Source organism: Trichoderma reesei, assembly GCF_000167675.1.
Source record: "Trichoderma reesei QM6a unplaced genomic scaffold TRIREscaffold_22, whole genome shotgun sequence".
NCBI lineage: Eukaryota > Fungi > Ascomycota > Sordariomycetes > Hypocreales > Hypocreaceae > Trichoderma > Trichoderma reesei.
In genome coordinates this window covers 145,338-160,195 of record NW_006711169.1, presented here as the reverse complement: position 1 = coordinate 160,195, position 14,858 = coordinate 145,338, and the positions used below count along the sequence as shown (strand labels likewise).

Sequence of the window (14,858 nt, the reverse complement as noted above, 5' to 3'; positions counted from 1 at the left end):
TGGACGAAAAGACACATAGAAACAAGAAAGGAAGCAAAAAGGCGCTTCTAGCCCCTTTGTACCCTTGGCTCCTCATGGTTATCGACAGCGTAGACGACAGCCTCAAGACGCTCGCTAGAGAGACATGATCAAGATGCCCCAGGTCGCTCGCTACACAGACTGGTCAAAGTATGCCGATCACGGGCTCGCCGCTGGAATTCGCAGAAGAACCCCATACCTTCTATCTCCAGTTCCTTTCAACTAGACTCGTTATATCCTTTTCTCGTAAACTTGCTCATAGAGTCTAGCGAAGCGCAGGACTGTGGAGATGGTAGACACACAGACGTCTCGCTACAACCACCTTCTTAAGGAAGAGGCAGGCAGAGTAGCAGCAGTAGTGTAATACTCCATATTTCTCGCGGTCCAGCCCCTTTCCAAAGAATGTCACCAAGAAGCGAAAGAACCAAGGTCTCCGCTCATATGATGGCAGGCCCTGCTTTGAAGATATTTCATACATGGGCATACAGTACATACATACCCGTACTCGCACATGAACGGCCCATGTCTTGTGCAGGGGGCCACAGGGGTCGTTGATTAGGTCCCTTTTTTTCTCTCCAAAATATTCCCTGTCAAAGGACCCCTGCCCCAGTACCTAGACCGGCTTTTCTTTCCCATGGGAATAAGAAACCGCTTCTTGAGCCGTTGGAACCTACCCCTGTCAAGGCAAGAGAGAGAAGAAAAAACGGCCAATGGCACATCCACTTAGAGGCTCGCCACCCATGTAACTGACCCAGGCAGACAACAGGCAATCTGAGGTAGCATCACACTACGGCATCCCGACTGCCGCGGCTTACTCTAGACTCGTCGGCAGCAATTCTGGCCTCATTTGTGCATATCGACATGGGTTAGCCTGTTGAAGAGACTGCTGGGAACGGAAGAGAGGGATTTATACGCGCGTACAGTAGGTAGCTTTGCAGCGTCACATCCATCACTGGAACCGCGAATGGGATGACATACCGGGAGGAATCGCATGATGGGCGCGCGAACAATCGGATAGTCCTAGGAATGGGAAAGAGGACTTTCAGGCAAAAACTGCGCAACGATGGTATTCCCTACAACTAACTACCTAAAGAGGATATGTATGTATAAATAGCAAAAAATGGTATTAAACAAAGACAACATGAATCGGTTATATCGTAAGTTCGTTCGTTCCACGTTACAGTGCAGCCAACAACGCCTTGCCCAGCAGGCACGGGAGAATCAGAGTAAAAGAGACTGGAAAGAGAGACGAAGAAAGGGGGTAAAAAAGAGGAAGAAAAAAAAAAGGTCATGCCTAGACCGACAACAAGTCACCGAGGACCCTCTTTCTCGTCGTCAAATGCAAAAGAAAATGCAGAAACGCCATGGAATGCAATACTTGGCCGTTTCCATCATCAGTTCATATCCCCTTTTCCCCTTTGGGCTCGTTTTCGTTCATGAAGCGGCGTTGATTCGGTCAAAGAGCTCTCCAATCTTGTACTCGAATGGAGCCAGGGGATGCTCCTCGCCCAGGCCCATGTCACTCATCTTGTATCGGGGGTTTGTCGTGTGCATGGCCATGTAGCCCCGGACGCTGTCTTGCCAGGACTGTTCGTAAACACCCCTGCCCTTGAGGATCTGTTCCACCCGCTTTGCGGCGTCTATCGTTTCTTTGTTGACCTCATGGAGGACCTCCATGATGGGCTTGCCGGTGGCGTTGGCGCGGTTATGGAGGTAGTTTCTGGTGTCACCGCCCACTTCCTCCTTGTAAAATCTGAGGATTCGGTTAGTCACGGGGATTCCGGAAGGCCATGGCTTTGCAAATGATTACTCACGAAAGGACGTCATTCGAAATGTCAATGAACCGGGCCATGTCGGGGATCGCCTCGAGGTAAGCTGAGGCGTCGGGATACTGCGCCTTGGGGTAGCAGAAGACGGCATACGCCACGTTCATCCCAGACATGTCCCTGTAAAAGTCCGGGAACTTGAAGCCGGCTCGCGTGACCTCCAAGTTCTGGAAGCCGTCGTGGCGCTCCAGCAGGTTGCTGGTCAGGAACTTGAGGACGGAGATGTGCAGCATGTTGGACATGACGGTGTCGAAGTGGTCATCTGCCTCACGGAGCAGGATGGCGATGCCCTCGAGCAGGTTGTTCGCCTGAGGCTCTCCCCGGAAGAAGCGCGCGTGGAACTCCAGGGCTTCTTTGAGCATCTCTCTGCCGGCAACGTTGCCCTGGCCTACAATGTCGTCGTACTGGACGACGAGCCACGTGAACAGGCCGACATACCCCTGAACTTGCACGGGATGGTTGGGGTGAGCGAGCTGTACATCGAATCGTGTGTTAGCTAATTACACCTATGGCTTTGAGACAACTTATGGCACGCTAGTCCAACCACATGGCAGGCAAGAGTCATGAATCAAGAGGACTCCCGAAGCAAGGGAGAAACGTTTGAGCCACTCAGACGGAGGAAGCATTCTAGAAAAGGCAAAGGTAAAGGATGTTGTGAAACTCACCAGTCCCTCAGCGTAGCCAAGACGGAACCCCTTTGCAGAAAGGGCGTTGTTGAGCGGCACGTCAAACTCGATGGCTCGCTTGTGCATATAGGCGAGCAAGCCCTCGACCGCCTCAGCCTTCAGCTTGGGCGCCCCAGGATAGTGAAGCTGGTTGAGCATATCAGCGCAGATGGGTCCCACCTGGGCGGCCAGCTTCTCCGGCTCCTGGGGCAGATCATTCTTCTGCCGTGACCGGCGAGTAATCTTCTTGGGGAGGAACCGCTTCAGCGAGTTGACAACCCGGCGGCACGCGGAGGCGGCGGCGGTGTGGCACGAGGCATCGTTGCTTTGGCTTTTCCTGGAGAAGACGGCCATCTTTGTTTCGTATATCCGTATAAGCGCGGGTGGCTGACGAGAGTAGTGAGACACTGGTGGTATTGTGGGAACGATTACAGCAGAGATCTGATATGAGATGGCCCCAAAGAAGTAAAGCAAAGTTTCAAGGATGGCAGCAAGAACAAAGCAAAGAAGCACGACTCTCTCTCTTGAGCTGATGCTGAGGATAGACTCAAGACTAGAGACGATTTGAAACGCACCAGACGGGGGGAAACCTTGGATCTTTATTCATAGCGTCCGCTCTCGAGTCCATGGGCTCCGTTGGCTCCTCGAACTGCTCCGGGGTAGTACATGATACGTGATCAGTTGCTGAACATGAGGTGAAAGAGTCAGTCAGCCAGGCGGATTTCCGAATCGAGCCCCCATGGCCGCAAAAAAGTCAAGGGGATATGCCCTCGTTCGCGTAGAATTGTGGATTGGGAAGGTATACTAGCTTATGTTGTTGGTTGTTAGTTGTTGTTGTTGCCGTACGTTGTATCACTCTTCTGTCGTATGTAATCTATTAGTAGTATCACTTTTTTCTCCAGCAGGCCGGGTAGTAACATGACAAACGCGCCGGATTTGTGCTCATCGTATCTGGGGCCTGGCCTCTCGTTTGGGGTGTGATTGTCCCAGATGCTCGGCGGAACCCACGTTCCCAGTTCTACCAAAGAGTGCCGAGCCGTATATACGGGGCATCTATCTGCCCACTTTGCCCACTTAGGTGCGTTGGTCTGCAGTGGGTGAACGGACACAGCGAAGGCAAAGACACTCTGTCTATCAGAAGAGCTTGGATACCGCTTCCGTGGGCCGTATCAAGCCTATCAAGCCTATCCAGGAGAGAGATGACTTCATTCTCCAGCGGCTATTTTGATCTAGTGAGTTGTCATGTGAACCCTTAGAGCTGTGCTCCAGACCAGAAAAAAAAAGCGGCCAAAGGGGAGTTCTTCACCGCGCTTCCTCCGGGAGATGCCGGCCGCCGAGGTCTGTGTCACCGAGAGAAATGGAGACGACCAACGTCGTATTGCTGCAACCACGTTCCACGTCTGCTTATCATGATTTGAGGCTGTTGGTCAGACTGTTAATTTATTTGTGCGCTCTCATGTCTCCTCCCTCACTTCGGCCATGCGTGCCAATCGGGAAGCCAATTGTGGGGGATGAACTCGGATGACCAGGGCGCCATGAGGCAGATATCGTTGCTTTCTCTGGCTTCTCTGACTCTTCCCCTACCACTCTCGGCCAAGTAATTGGCCGCTGATGCTACGGTATACGGACAATTAGCCAGCAGTATCTGTGAGCAGTTTGAAAGGAGGTCCCCGCTGTCCCTGAGGCACGGGCTAGGCATATTCGTACAGACCGTCAACTCACGCCCATGAACCTCTTCTGTTCTCGCACCGCTCTGTCCGCCTGTTCATGGGGCTTACGTGTACGCCCTGGGCAAGGATTCTCAAGCTATGCCGGCGTAGCTCATGTTGCTAACCTCGTTGATGCTCGCACGAAGCCCGTGTCCGCCGTCATGACGCTGGGAAAGACTGGAAAACGCGGCAGTGAAGGCGTCAGAACACGATGCTCGTCTGTAGTGCTAGTCCTCTTCCTGCCCTCATCAGAAAGGATCTTCAGCCCCAGGACACTAGTACAAGTATCCGCTTGTTCAACTGCCTCTCTCCATAATTCTCGTTGTGGGACGAACAGGTTCCCCTTCACGATCTTAGCTCTCATGTCTGTCCGGAATACATACACAACATACGTACATGCTTGTGGCTTTTTGCCCATTAATCTGGCATGAGCTTGGTCCTGGGACTGCTCCGTATCAATGCATTGAATCTGATCTGTAGAAGCAAGGAATGTCTTGTATGAGCATACGTCATCCGAAGCGAGAATGGCCTTAATCTCGAGATATCCTGCCCTCATCGGAAGGCTCATATCGACTACAAGTAATGCCTAGCACGTCCAAGGCGTGCTCGATGCGACGGCGCGCGTTATCTCGCCAGACTCAGCACGTGTTCACTCTACCGCTCAACCTTTCCTCATGTTAGTTAGCCCTCAAGCAGGAATCGCCACTACCAAGTCCATTTACCTGTTTTCTGGCTTCTAAGGGCTGAAGAGACAGGGCCTCGGGCCTGCTAGTACTGGCAAAACTACTCGTACATACATGGCAAGTCTCTCCTCCTTCTCCATCATACTGATTCATCGTACCTTGGAAGTCGGCTCAAGAGGCAAAAGTGCTTGCTCCCCCCCTCCGACGTCCGAACTAGCTTGTCCCAAAGTACGCCGGCTTGACCTGTCAATTGACGCTGGTGGAGGTCCCGCGAGCTGTTACACCAAGCCCAAGCGCGCCAAGCTCGCCTGGCAATTGGGGCTGTCCGGGGTTCCGCAGACAGGGGGGGCCAGTTGACAGGGGACCGGGGGAGACTTGGTCCTTGCTCTTGGGTGGCCTGTAGAGGGAAATGACACGCTCGTGACACCTCCGGCAACGGCCCAGGGGGCTGGTATTTGCCGCTGCAAGAGGGATTGGGTCATACCACGGGAGAGGCGGCGGCGGCACTGGGGCACTCGTCCTCTGGCTCGCATGTAGAAGAAGTGTACCTGGCTGTGTGTTCGTGTGCGTGTAGTGCCTACATACTGGTAAGGTACGGTGAGGATACTCGTACAGGACTTTGTCTGTTCGGCTGTCAACGCCAATGGGAGCGAGGGCAAACCCTCCCCCTGTCAAAGTCTCCTCTCCCCGCTTTGGGGCGTGCAGACAGACATGCGCCAGATAGGAGCTGTCCAGGGTGCTTTGTGTGCCTTTTTCCGTCTTGTTGGTTCTCTGGTTTCCATTTCTTCGCTTCCGTCTTCCATGCATGTTGTCAGGGGTGCATGAGAGGGTAGCGAGAGAGGGTGAGAGAGACAGAGGCATGCCATTGACAGCGCGTCTCGCAAGCAGGAAATACGGCAGCTTCTGCACATACAAATATGGGCTCTAGGGCTGGCCGACGACTCGCGGGCACTCGGACGCCCATGGAACGGTGAGCAGAGCGCCTGTAGTATGTACTTTGCAGCACGGAAGAGTTGTCATTACCAAGCTTTTACATACCATGCCTTGACAGGGAGTTGCAAAAGGCAGCCGCGCAAAAGCCGCGCCGCAAATTGATGAGAGGCTACTAGTCCAATCCGCCGAAGTGGAGGGCCTCAAAAGTGAGGGCTTCGCCTTGCTAGCTAGACGATGGAATGCCAGGGTTTTGGCGAGCGAAACTGACAAGTCTCTTGGGGCCAAGAGGGCGGCGAAGGAGGCAGAGAGACAGAGAGAGAGGCGGAGAGAAGCGAGCACACGCAAGTAGGGCGAAGGAAAAAGCAAAGAACAATGGGAGCGAATCCTTCTCATCTCTCGCTCGTCAGAAGGAGACGCACTAGTTATCACTAGACACAACTAACCAGCCGGTTTTCAGACGTCGTTGCATGTGCGAGATGCAAGGATTTGCTGCTGAATAGCTGCTATTGAGCTGATACACGCCAGTATTTGCTTTTTGTGAGCACACATACAAAGCCAGTGCTTCAGCTGGCAAGGATACGCGAATATCCCAAGCATCTGGCGAGCCCGGAGGGGAGCTCCGTAGTCAATGGACCACTCAGACGGGCCGTCCATGGCGTCCTAGCATTGAGCCGTGGGCCAACACAGCAGAGAGCCTGTCCTGAGACTGCGGCGCCGCTCACATGTCATATTTCGTGTTACGTACGTAATGTGCTGTGTCCGCAACAACGTAGTATTGCCCCTTGCATATAAACCGACTTTCAGGCACACGCTGCCAGTGCTTGCTTGACAAGACCAGACGTCTGCTTTACGGAGTCTCATTTCAATGCCATCATACTGGAGCAAGTCGTTATCACAATTACTGCAAGCTACGAGTTTCCAACACTGTAATCATAGGCATCGTTCAGTCTGCGTATTTGCGTGTGCCCCGTGTGCCGGGTAATACCAACTATTCAGTAGAATGCAGTACAGGTAGGGCCCCCCCCCTTTACCAACCGGGTAGTGGGCAATGGGCTCACGTTTGAGGCGGCCGCAGCCTAGAGAAGCCCAGCTTGGGTAGATTTGGATGAGCGGTCCGTCCCTTGGCTAATGATTTTAGACGGGTTCCTCAAGGTAAGATTGTCGACACGTGTGACAAAGTCCCGGCCGGGCATCTCCATGCCTCGCGCCGGCCCTGCCCATAGTCCCCTCCTCCTCAATCCTCCCCCCATCTCGCTCGGCACCCCCCCTGGTCGGAAGACGGCTCGAGGAAAAGGGCGGCATTTGCGAATATGACAGCCGACGGCGCGGTGCCCTGCCCTGTGCTGTGCCTCTCACATTTTTCGGACACTCTTGGTATAAACGCCGGGCGTCCTGCTCTCTGCGTTGGGTGCGAGCTGATGCGTCCTGCAGTTCCTGATTCCGTACCTGTCACCACCCCTGCCGCTTCCCACCCAAAAGAGGCGAGAGACGAGAGGAAAGTCGAACGATTGAGCGAGAGAGCCGCCGAGAGAGACAGACCGCGGGTGACAAACGATTTCCAGACTTGTCGTCTTTCTCTCGAGAAAGTGGTTCCTCGCGGCATTTTTCTTTTCGTCACGGCCCCCGGGAGCCCAGTTTCGGTCATACGACTCTGCATATTGCCCTCCTTTGACTCTTTTTGTTGCTTCCCTACCTAATCTGACATACTGAGCTCTCCTCCACACACACTCATTCTCCCGGGTCCCCCCCCCTTTTTCACCCCCCCAATATGAGCATTCCGTATCGGCGCCTCGACTCGTCGAAGCGCGAGGTGCGCCTGCTGGAGATCCAGTCGGCTCGCAACCTCAATGACCCGGTCGAGTGCAGGCTGGTGACGGTCCGGCTGACGGACGAGCCCGAGTTCATCGCGCTGTCGTCGCTGTATGGCGACGCCAACGAGATGGAGCGCATCTACATCTCGGGCCAGCCCGTCAGCATCACGACGCACCTGGCGGCGGCCATCAAGAACATCCGCGCCGTCTTCTACCCGACCATCTCACGGCGGTTCCAGCGCACTCCGGCCCGGCGCCCGCACGGCGCGCCGCGATGGCTGCGCCAGCTCTTTGGCGTGAGCGGCACGCAGCGCGGCGAGCTCGAGGCGCGCGCCCTGCGTGTCTGGGTCGACCTCGTGTGCATCAACCAGGTCGACGAGGTCGAGCGCCAGCGCCAGACGCTCGACATGCGCCTCATCTACAAGTCGGCCGAGCTGGTCATCGGCTGGCTGGGCGACAAGGCCGAGCACACCGACGTGGCCATGATGACGCTGGCCGAGATCGAGGACGCCATGCCCGCCCGCTGGGGCGACCCGGGTGACCGCGAGGAGCACCCCGAGGACTACTCGCCCACGCACCGCTGGGCCCAGGCCATCACGCACATCTGGGCGCCCGGCCCGGGCGGCGAGATCCCCTTCATGATGCCGCACTGGGTCGGCTGCAACGACTTCATGACGCGCCAGTACTTCCAGCGCCGCTGGATCCTCGAGGAGATTGCCCTGGCGCGCTTCCCGACGTTCCTCATCGGCGACGTTATTGTGCCGTGGAAGCAGGTGCTTCGCCTCAACAGAATGATGGAAGAGTTCAAGTACCATCCCTCGACTGTGTTTCCAAAGGTACGGACGTCAGAGCCTTTACTCCTCACTTTAACACCTCCTAGGTATGCGACAAAACATGCTGACTCTCTCTTATAGGAGCTCAGCGCCATGATTGCCGAACTGCCCCTGGAGACGGCCCACAAGCTCCTGGACGAGTTTGCCAAGAGGGAGGCCCTCGAGGAGGCTCGCATTCTCAAGGAGACGGGCAAGAGCAGGGCCACGTCGTCTACGCGATCTAATGATTAAGCTCTCTCTCTCTCTCTCTCTCTCTGTCTTGTCGCTCACGGATGGAGCAACACTTACACTCATTGTTTTTCTACATTCACTCACTCTCATACACTCACACACAAAAGGGACACACACACGGCAGTATTTTGTGGTGAACGGGAAACGGCGGCGTCAAGCGGGTCAATTCAACAAAGTTGGCATTTCACGGGTTTGGTGTGAAAGGGCATGACGGGATTATACAAGGTTGACTTAAAGCGCGATGAGGATACCCCCATAAAGACTTTTATTTGGTTCATTCATTTTTCATTTGTTCTTTGACTTTAAACCCTGATAATGTTTCTGTCTTGCACTTGGCTTATTCTTGCTGCGTCATTTCGCTTCAATATTTCTCTTCTTTTTGTGAGACCTCGCAGTCATCTTTGTGAAATTGTTGTTTTATTTTCATCTCGGGAGGCTGGGCAGCTATATGGTGTGCCTTGAGATGTTTTCCTTCTGTTGACTTTCTTCAATGAGCCTGGAACCACATTATAGAGCGATACCTGTGATACTGAATACTTAAGAGATACCTACTTGATCCTACAAGGCTCATGCAAAGATGATGGTGTGGAGTTCAAGTGCCGAGAGGTAGCATCAGTCCTACATCAGACAGCCACAGCAGAGACGGTCCCAACATACCGAGCGTTGCATCTGGTGCGAGCGGAGATGGTGTAAAATGATTTGCAGCAGGGCAATGATACCTCCCGTATTTGGAATGTGTCACTGCCGGCAGCATCACGGACTACCCGGTATTCTCGACATTTCGAAGCGGGCTATTCTAGGTATGCCGGTATAATGATTCCCATCAGCAACCGTATCGCCATGCTGGAAATCAGATTAATTGTCATCATTACCATTTCCGTCACTGTCCCCTCAAAGTCGATTGTGCGTATCTGATAAACAGCATTATCATCACATCGTGACAACTTGTACCAACTCGAAATCTATCCCCTCAGCTCAGAACGTCAATCAAGGCCCAGCTTGCTCTCGTAAGACTTCGTATTAACTCAGATCACTTAGGCCGTGATCTAGAACGGCTGGTTATTTAGCCTGACTGGTAATTTAAGTATATCTGGCTAGTAAATTAGGTAGATACGTTACCTCTTATACTAGCGGATCCCTAGTCCTAGACGCTTAGCTAAAACTATTAGTATGCCTCTTACTGCCTTCGCAAGGCTTTAGCATAAAGATATTATAACCCTATAAGGCTAATGCTTAAATATACCTCTTTTTATATAAAAAATGCACCTATTTTTAAGTTATAATAAGCTAAATATCTGTAAATATATTATAGGCTAACTTATAATAACCCCCCCTTTAATAAATAAATAACTAGATACTACTATACCTTAGTTATTTTATTAAGGTAAAGGTTACTAGCGACCTAAATTTAAATAAAAGCTTAGTACTTTAAGATATATAAAAAAAGATTTTAAAAAGTATAAAAATATACTGCTTAAAGCATATTTAAGAATTAAAGATATTAAAAAATAAATACTAAGATTTAAAAAAGTTCTAGTAAGCGTTTAAGGAGGCTAAGGCCTTATTAAGTATAATATATAATCCTAATACTAGCTAACTCTTAATAAGTAAGTAGAATAAAAATATAATAATTATAAGGTATTATTTATATAGCTATAAAGTTATTTAAGATAGCCTTCTTATTAATAAGTATATAATAATTAATAGTTAGAAGATAATTTTTATTAGTAACCTTCCTGCTGCTTAAAATATTTAAGAACTTAGTAACTTTAATAGCCTTATTAAGGCTAGCTAAAATAGTAACCTAGAAGGTATTAGTATTTTAAAGCTATTTAGTTAAGAAGATAATAATATGCCTTTAATATTAAATAAAAATAATAATATTAATAGTGTAAATAATAATTTACTAGCTATAGACCTTATTAATAATAATAATACATTATAAATAGCACTGCTAGCTATATAGCAGCTATTATTATTATTAATACTAGTGCTAGCGCTTTTTTTATTACTAGCGCTGTTATTTATAGCTAGAAGTATAGCAGTAAGAAGGAGGAAGCTTATAAAAAGAGATAATAAAGTTAGTAAGTTAAATAGGCTTACAGCTGCTTTAGCAGCCTAGAATTTAAGGCCTTATAAGCATATTATTATTATATACCTAGCAGTTAGCCTAGAAATAATTAAAAATGCCTTTAAAAATACATACACTTTTATAAATAATTATAGTATAAAATTTACACTTAAAGTAATATAATAAATAGCCTATAATTTAATAAAAATATTAATATAAAATTCATTACTATTAAAAGAGGTAAAAGATATATTTTTAGTAAAAAACTTTAAGTTAGATTCTTAATATTTTTATAAATAGATTTAAAGCATAAACTTAATATATAAGGCTATCTTTTTTTTAAAAAAAGCAGTGCTGTATTTACCTTATTTTATATAAAATTTCCCTTTAAAAGCTATTATTATTACCCTTAATATTAATATTATCTTCTTCTTTATTACCACTACTATTAATATAATCCTAATATGCTGCCTAAGCATTTTTTATAATAAGATTTTACTGCTAAATACTATTTAATAGTAGTAAAATAGAATCTGCATGCTAGCAGGCTTAAGTAAGGCAAAGTTATTCTCTTTTTATTAACTTAGATTTATTAAGCTAATGCTAGTTACTAGGAAGTATACTGCTAAGTTTAATAAAGTTAAAAAGCCTAGTAACTGCATAAATAATTAAGATTTGCATTATAAACTTATACTTAGCAGTGTTATAGTAAATAATCTTTTATTTATACTTATACTAGCTAAAGACTTACTTAACCTTAGTTTAAAGTTAGGAATACTATAAGTTATAAAGTTCCTTTACTATTATAGGTTTTTTACTAGTATCTCCCTAGTTATTAAAATAATAATAAGTTTAGCTATAAGATATTATTATCCTAGATTTTAAAGTAAAGCTAGTATTACTAAAATAGTATTTACTAACTAAAATTATAAAGAATCTTATTATTACCTGCAGTAAAAGTAATAAATTTAAAAGAGAACCTTTAGTATTAGTAAGTATATAGTAAAATAAGCTATTAAAGGTAATATAGGTAAGTATATTTTAAGCTATATTATTCTTTTAAAACTAGAATCTTTACTAACTAGTAAGAGGAATATGCGCTAGGATTAAGGTGCTGTTAATTATACCTATTATGCTATTAAAGCCTTTATTCTTCCTTTTAAGCTTAATAACTAGGGAGATATATAATAAATTTAATAACTAAATAAAAGCTATATATAAACGCTATATAAAATAGATTAGGTTATAAAATAACTATAATACACTTAATTATAATATATAAAAGCAGGAGGCAGCATTCTTTTACAGCTTATTAAATATATAGATTTAAAGGAACACTATAACCTTATATTTAAGAGGTTACTACTAACTTTTATTAATCCCTATATTAATATAAAGCTAATTATAGAGGCTAAAAAATACACCCTTTTTTATATAAAATAGTTTATAAAATATTATTTTAAGGAGCTTAAGGAGTTTTTTATAATAAAGCTGTAAGTTTAATAAGGTAGGAAGCTAGCTTCCTTTTACTAAATAGGCTGCTTAATACTCCTTAACTTTTATAAAGATATATGCCTATATAGTAATAGCTATATTAATATTATTATTATTATTATTATTATTATTATAAATAATATCTTTTAGTAGCTACTAGGCTATAGTAAGCAGTAAGTTATTTAAAGTTATTATAGCTAATAAATAAGTTAGTACTAACTAATTAAACTAAATAGCTTTAGCTAGCTTATTAGAAATTAGTTAATACTAGCAGAATTCCCTTATTTAACTAGTAACTATACCTATTACAGGCATTTTAGCAGCCCCTGCAAGCGCGATATATTATAAACTAGGGTTGCAGCTGGTTTGCTTCCTAGGAACTAAAGTTATGTAATTTACTATACTAAAAAGGGTACAGTGGTTCTTTTTATGCTGACTGGTTAGCTGGCTGGTTTTAAACCAGCCGTTCTGGATCACGGCCTTACTACTACAGACGTCATCTGCCTTTCTCCGCAATTCCTTTCTTCTAGAATGACTGGACACACTGGATCCCGGATCCCCTCACGACGCACAGCCATCGCTAAAGCAAAACGAAGCGGTGAAAAGCACGTTTTCTTGGATCCCTCTGCTGGTACCGAGCAAGATAGGAGAAAGATGATCGCGTGGGAAACTAGTGCTTCTTAGCAGCAGACATTGTCCCAAGGGGGGGGCGTCCCTCTATCCAAAGTACCTGCATGTGTCTTGTCCAAGTACTACCACGCGAGGGGAGCCATCGTGAACCGGAACCCCTGCATGCCCGTTCCATCCAGAAAAGCACTTACGCCGGCTAATGGGCACAGATGGAGTTGGTCCACTACGCGGAAGTGATCCGCTTGTCTGTGTGTGCGCCTGTGTGTCTAGGAGGAGCTCACCGACACTTTTGCCAGTATAAAAGACCGTATCAATGGCCGCTTGCAGCAAAAACCTCTGTCTGCTGTTAGTTCGTGGCAAAATGCACCAGTGGCCACAACGCGGCGACGTGCATATCCGGCTGTTGCGCGATGCTCTTCATTCAGACTTGTAGGTGAGTAGGTAGACTAGTCTAGTAAGATGCAAGTTCAGGGGCACCACGGAGGCGGAGGACGAAGAAGATGTAGGAAAAAAAAAAAGAAGAAGAAAAGACACGCCCGAGTGGAGAGAAGTGAGAGGCAAGAGTCTAAGACCTCATACCGCAAGTCTGATGCAGGATTGCGCGCTTGATACAACTAACTGCTGGATCTGCATCCCGCGTTTCCGGTCCTCTGTCTGCCTGTTACTGTTCATCCGGGTTGCTGAACGCCAGATTCCACTCAATAGTCTTGTTGGCTGCGGGCAATGGCCAGAGTCGAACGATATGTGCATGAGTGAGATTGCAGTACTGTAAAGCAGAGTGCGTGCGATGCCTGCATGTCACCTCATGTGGGTGACATTCAACACCGTTTGAAACATGAAATGGCTGTTGGACGTTGTCAGTGAGGGTCTGTGCCGTTTACTCATGCAAGTGAACCAAAGAAGCAGCTCGGATACTGATAATGTGGTATTAGTAAAAAGTTGGCAATTGAGAGGATCACGTGGAAGTCTTGTTGTCTCTTGTCTCGCTTTCTCTGCATCTCAAGAGCTCGGGTTCTGTTGAGTGAGTTCGGAAAGAGACAGCCGATACATAGGTAGCTCTCTGGCCTGTGACCTGCTGGTTGAGAGGAATATGGAGGAGTTCCGTGAGAACCAAGCGAAGTATGTACAACCTGTTATCGATAACGCAAGAATGCATTGTGGTGTTTCATGTAAGCGGCCAAGGACGAATTTGCCTGTAATAGCATCAGGCTTCTATTCGTATTCCTGTTGCCAAGAACTGAACGGGACAGAAAGAGTCTGTGACTGTCATTGGCGGGTAGCGCATTCGATCATATGAGCACAAGGCCGTGAACGCTCGTGAAAGCTATCAGGAAGTGTGTTGTGGCGATTTATTGGGTTGTTGTGCCCTCATCACTTACATCGTGATCAGTGGACGGCATTTTCAGACTATCCCGGCAAAACAGGCACCTCACGGACTGCTGCGCCACAACCAGTGCGACTGAGGAAGGCGAGACACTTCCCTCAGTCAACAGATTGACCATCCTGATCATAGCTTACACCCAATGCTTCATTGGCATTAACCCTTGACGCCGCTCAAAATGTAGACTGACAAGATACATCCCTATTATAAGCCAGACCTCCAAACCAAGTGCGAAGAGAAAGTACCACTGCTCAGAGCCCCCCCAAATCTGAGACATGCATCTTCTCGGGACTCGCACAAGCACAAGAGCCCGGCAGCGGAATCCGCAGCCTGAAACCCGTTCAACCGGAAGCCTCACGAGTCCCGTCGTCTCCAGCCGGCTCCCGTCCAATCTCGATGCCAATATTTGAGCTTAAATGGAAAAAATCCCCGGATCGCCGCCCATCCGCATCAGCTGAGGCCGGCGCAGCCTCTCGGCCCCGCCGTATTCGTAATCGGAATATGTGCCAACACCTCCATATAATGAACGCAGCACCAGACAGAGAAGAAGTATGTAGCACGACACGATTTAAA

The 14,858-nt window shown here is 47.5% G+C and overlaps 3 protein-coding genes across 3 annotated transcripts; 2 read left to right on the top strand and 1 right to left on the bottom strand.

Moving 5' to 3' along the window:
* Window positions 1–1,452: 1,452 nt before the first annotated feature.
* Window positions 1,453–2,308, bottom strand: TRIREDRAFT_67738 (uncharacterized protein; the record flags this gene model as incomplete). Its single annotated transcript, XM_006968237.1, has 2 exons — window positions 1,453–1,771; window positions 1,833–2,308. Coding segments are annotated over 2 exons (795 nt in total), but the record flags the coding sequence as incomplete, so codon positions are not given.
* A 5,294-nt stretch (window positions 2,309–7,602) lies between these two features.
* On the top strand, window positions 7,603–8,709 carry TRIREDRAFT_67751 (uncharacterized protein; the record flags this gene model as incomplete). The annotated part of the gene is made up of 2 exons (XM_006968301.1): window positions 7,603–8,481; window positions 8,560–8,709. The coding sequence occupies 2 exons, from the start codon at window positions 7,603–7,605 to the stop codon at window positions 8,707–8,709; spliced, it is 1,029 nt and encodes a 342-aa protein (XP_006968363.1).
* Window positions 8,710–9,403: 694 nt separating this feature from the next.
* Window positions 9,404–10,625, top strand: TRIREDRAFT_110735 (uncharacterized protein; the record flags this gene model as incomplete). The annotated part of the gene is made up of 6 exons (XM_006968300.1): window positions 9,404–9,509; window positions 9,632–9,716; window positions 10,081–10,093; window positions 10,303–10,316; window positions 10,363–10,369; window positions 10,620–10,625. The coding sequence occupies 6 exons, from the start codon at window positions 9,404–9,406 to the stop codon at window positions 10,623–10,625; spliced, it is 231 nt and encodes a 76-aa protein (XP_006968362.1).
* Between the last annotated feature and the right edge of the window lie 4,233 nt (window positions 10,626–14,858).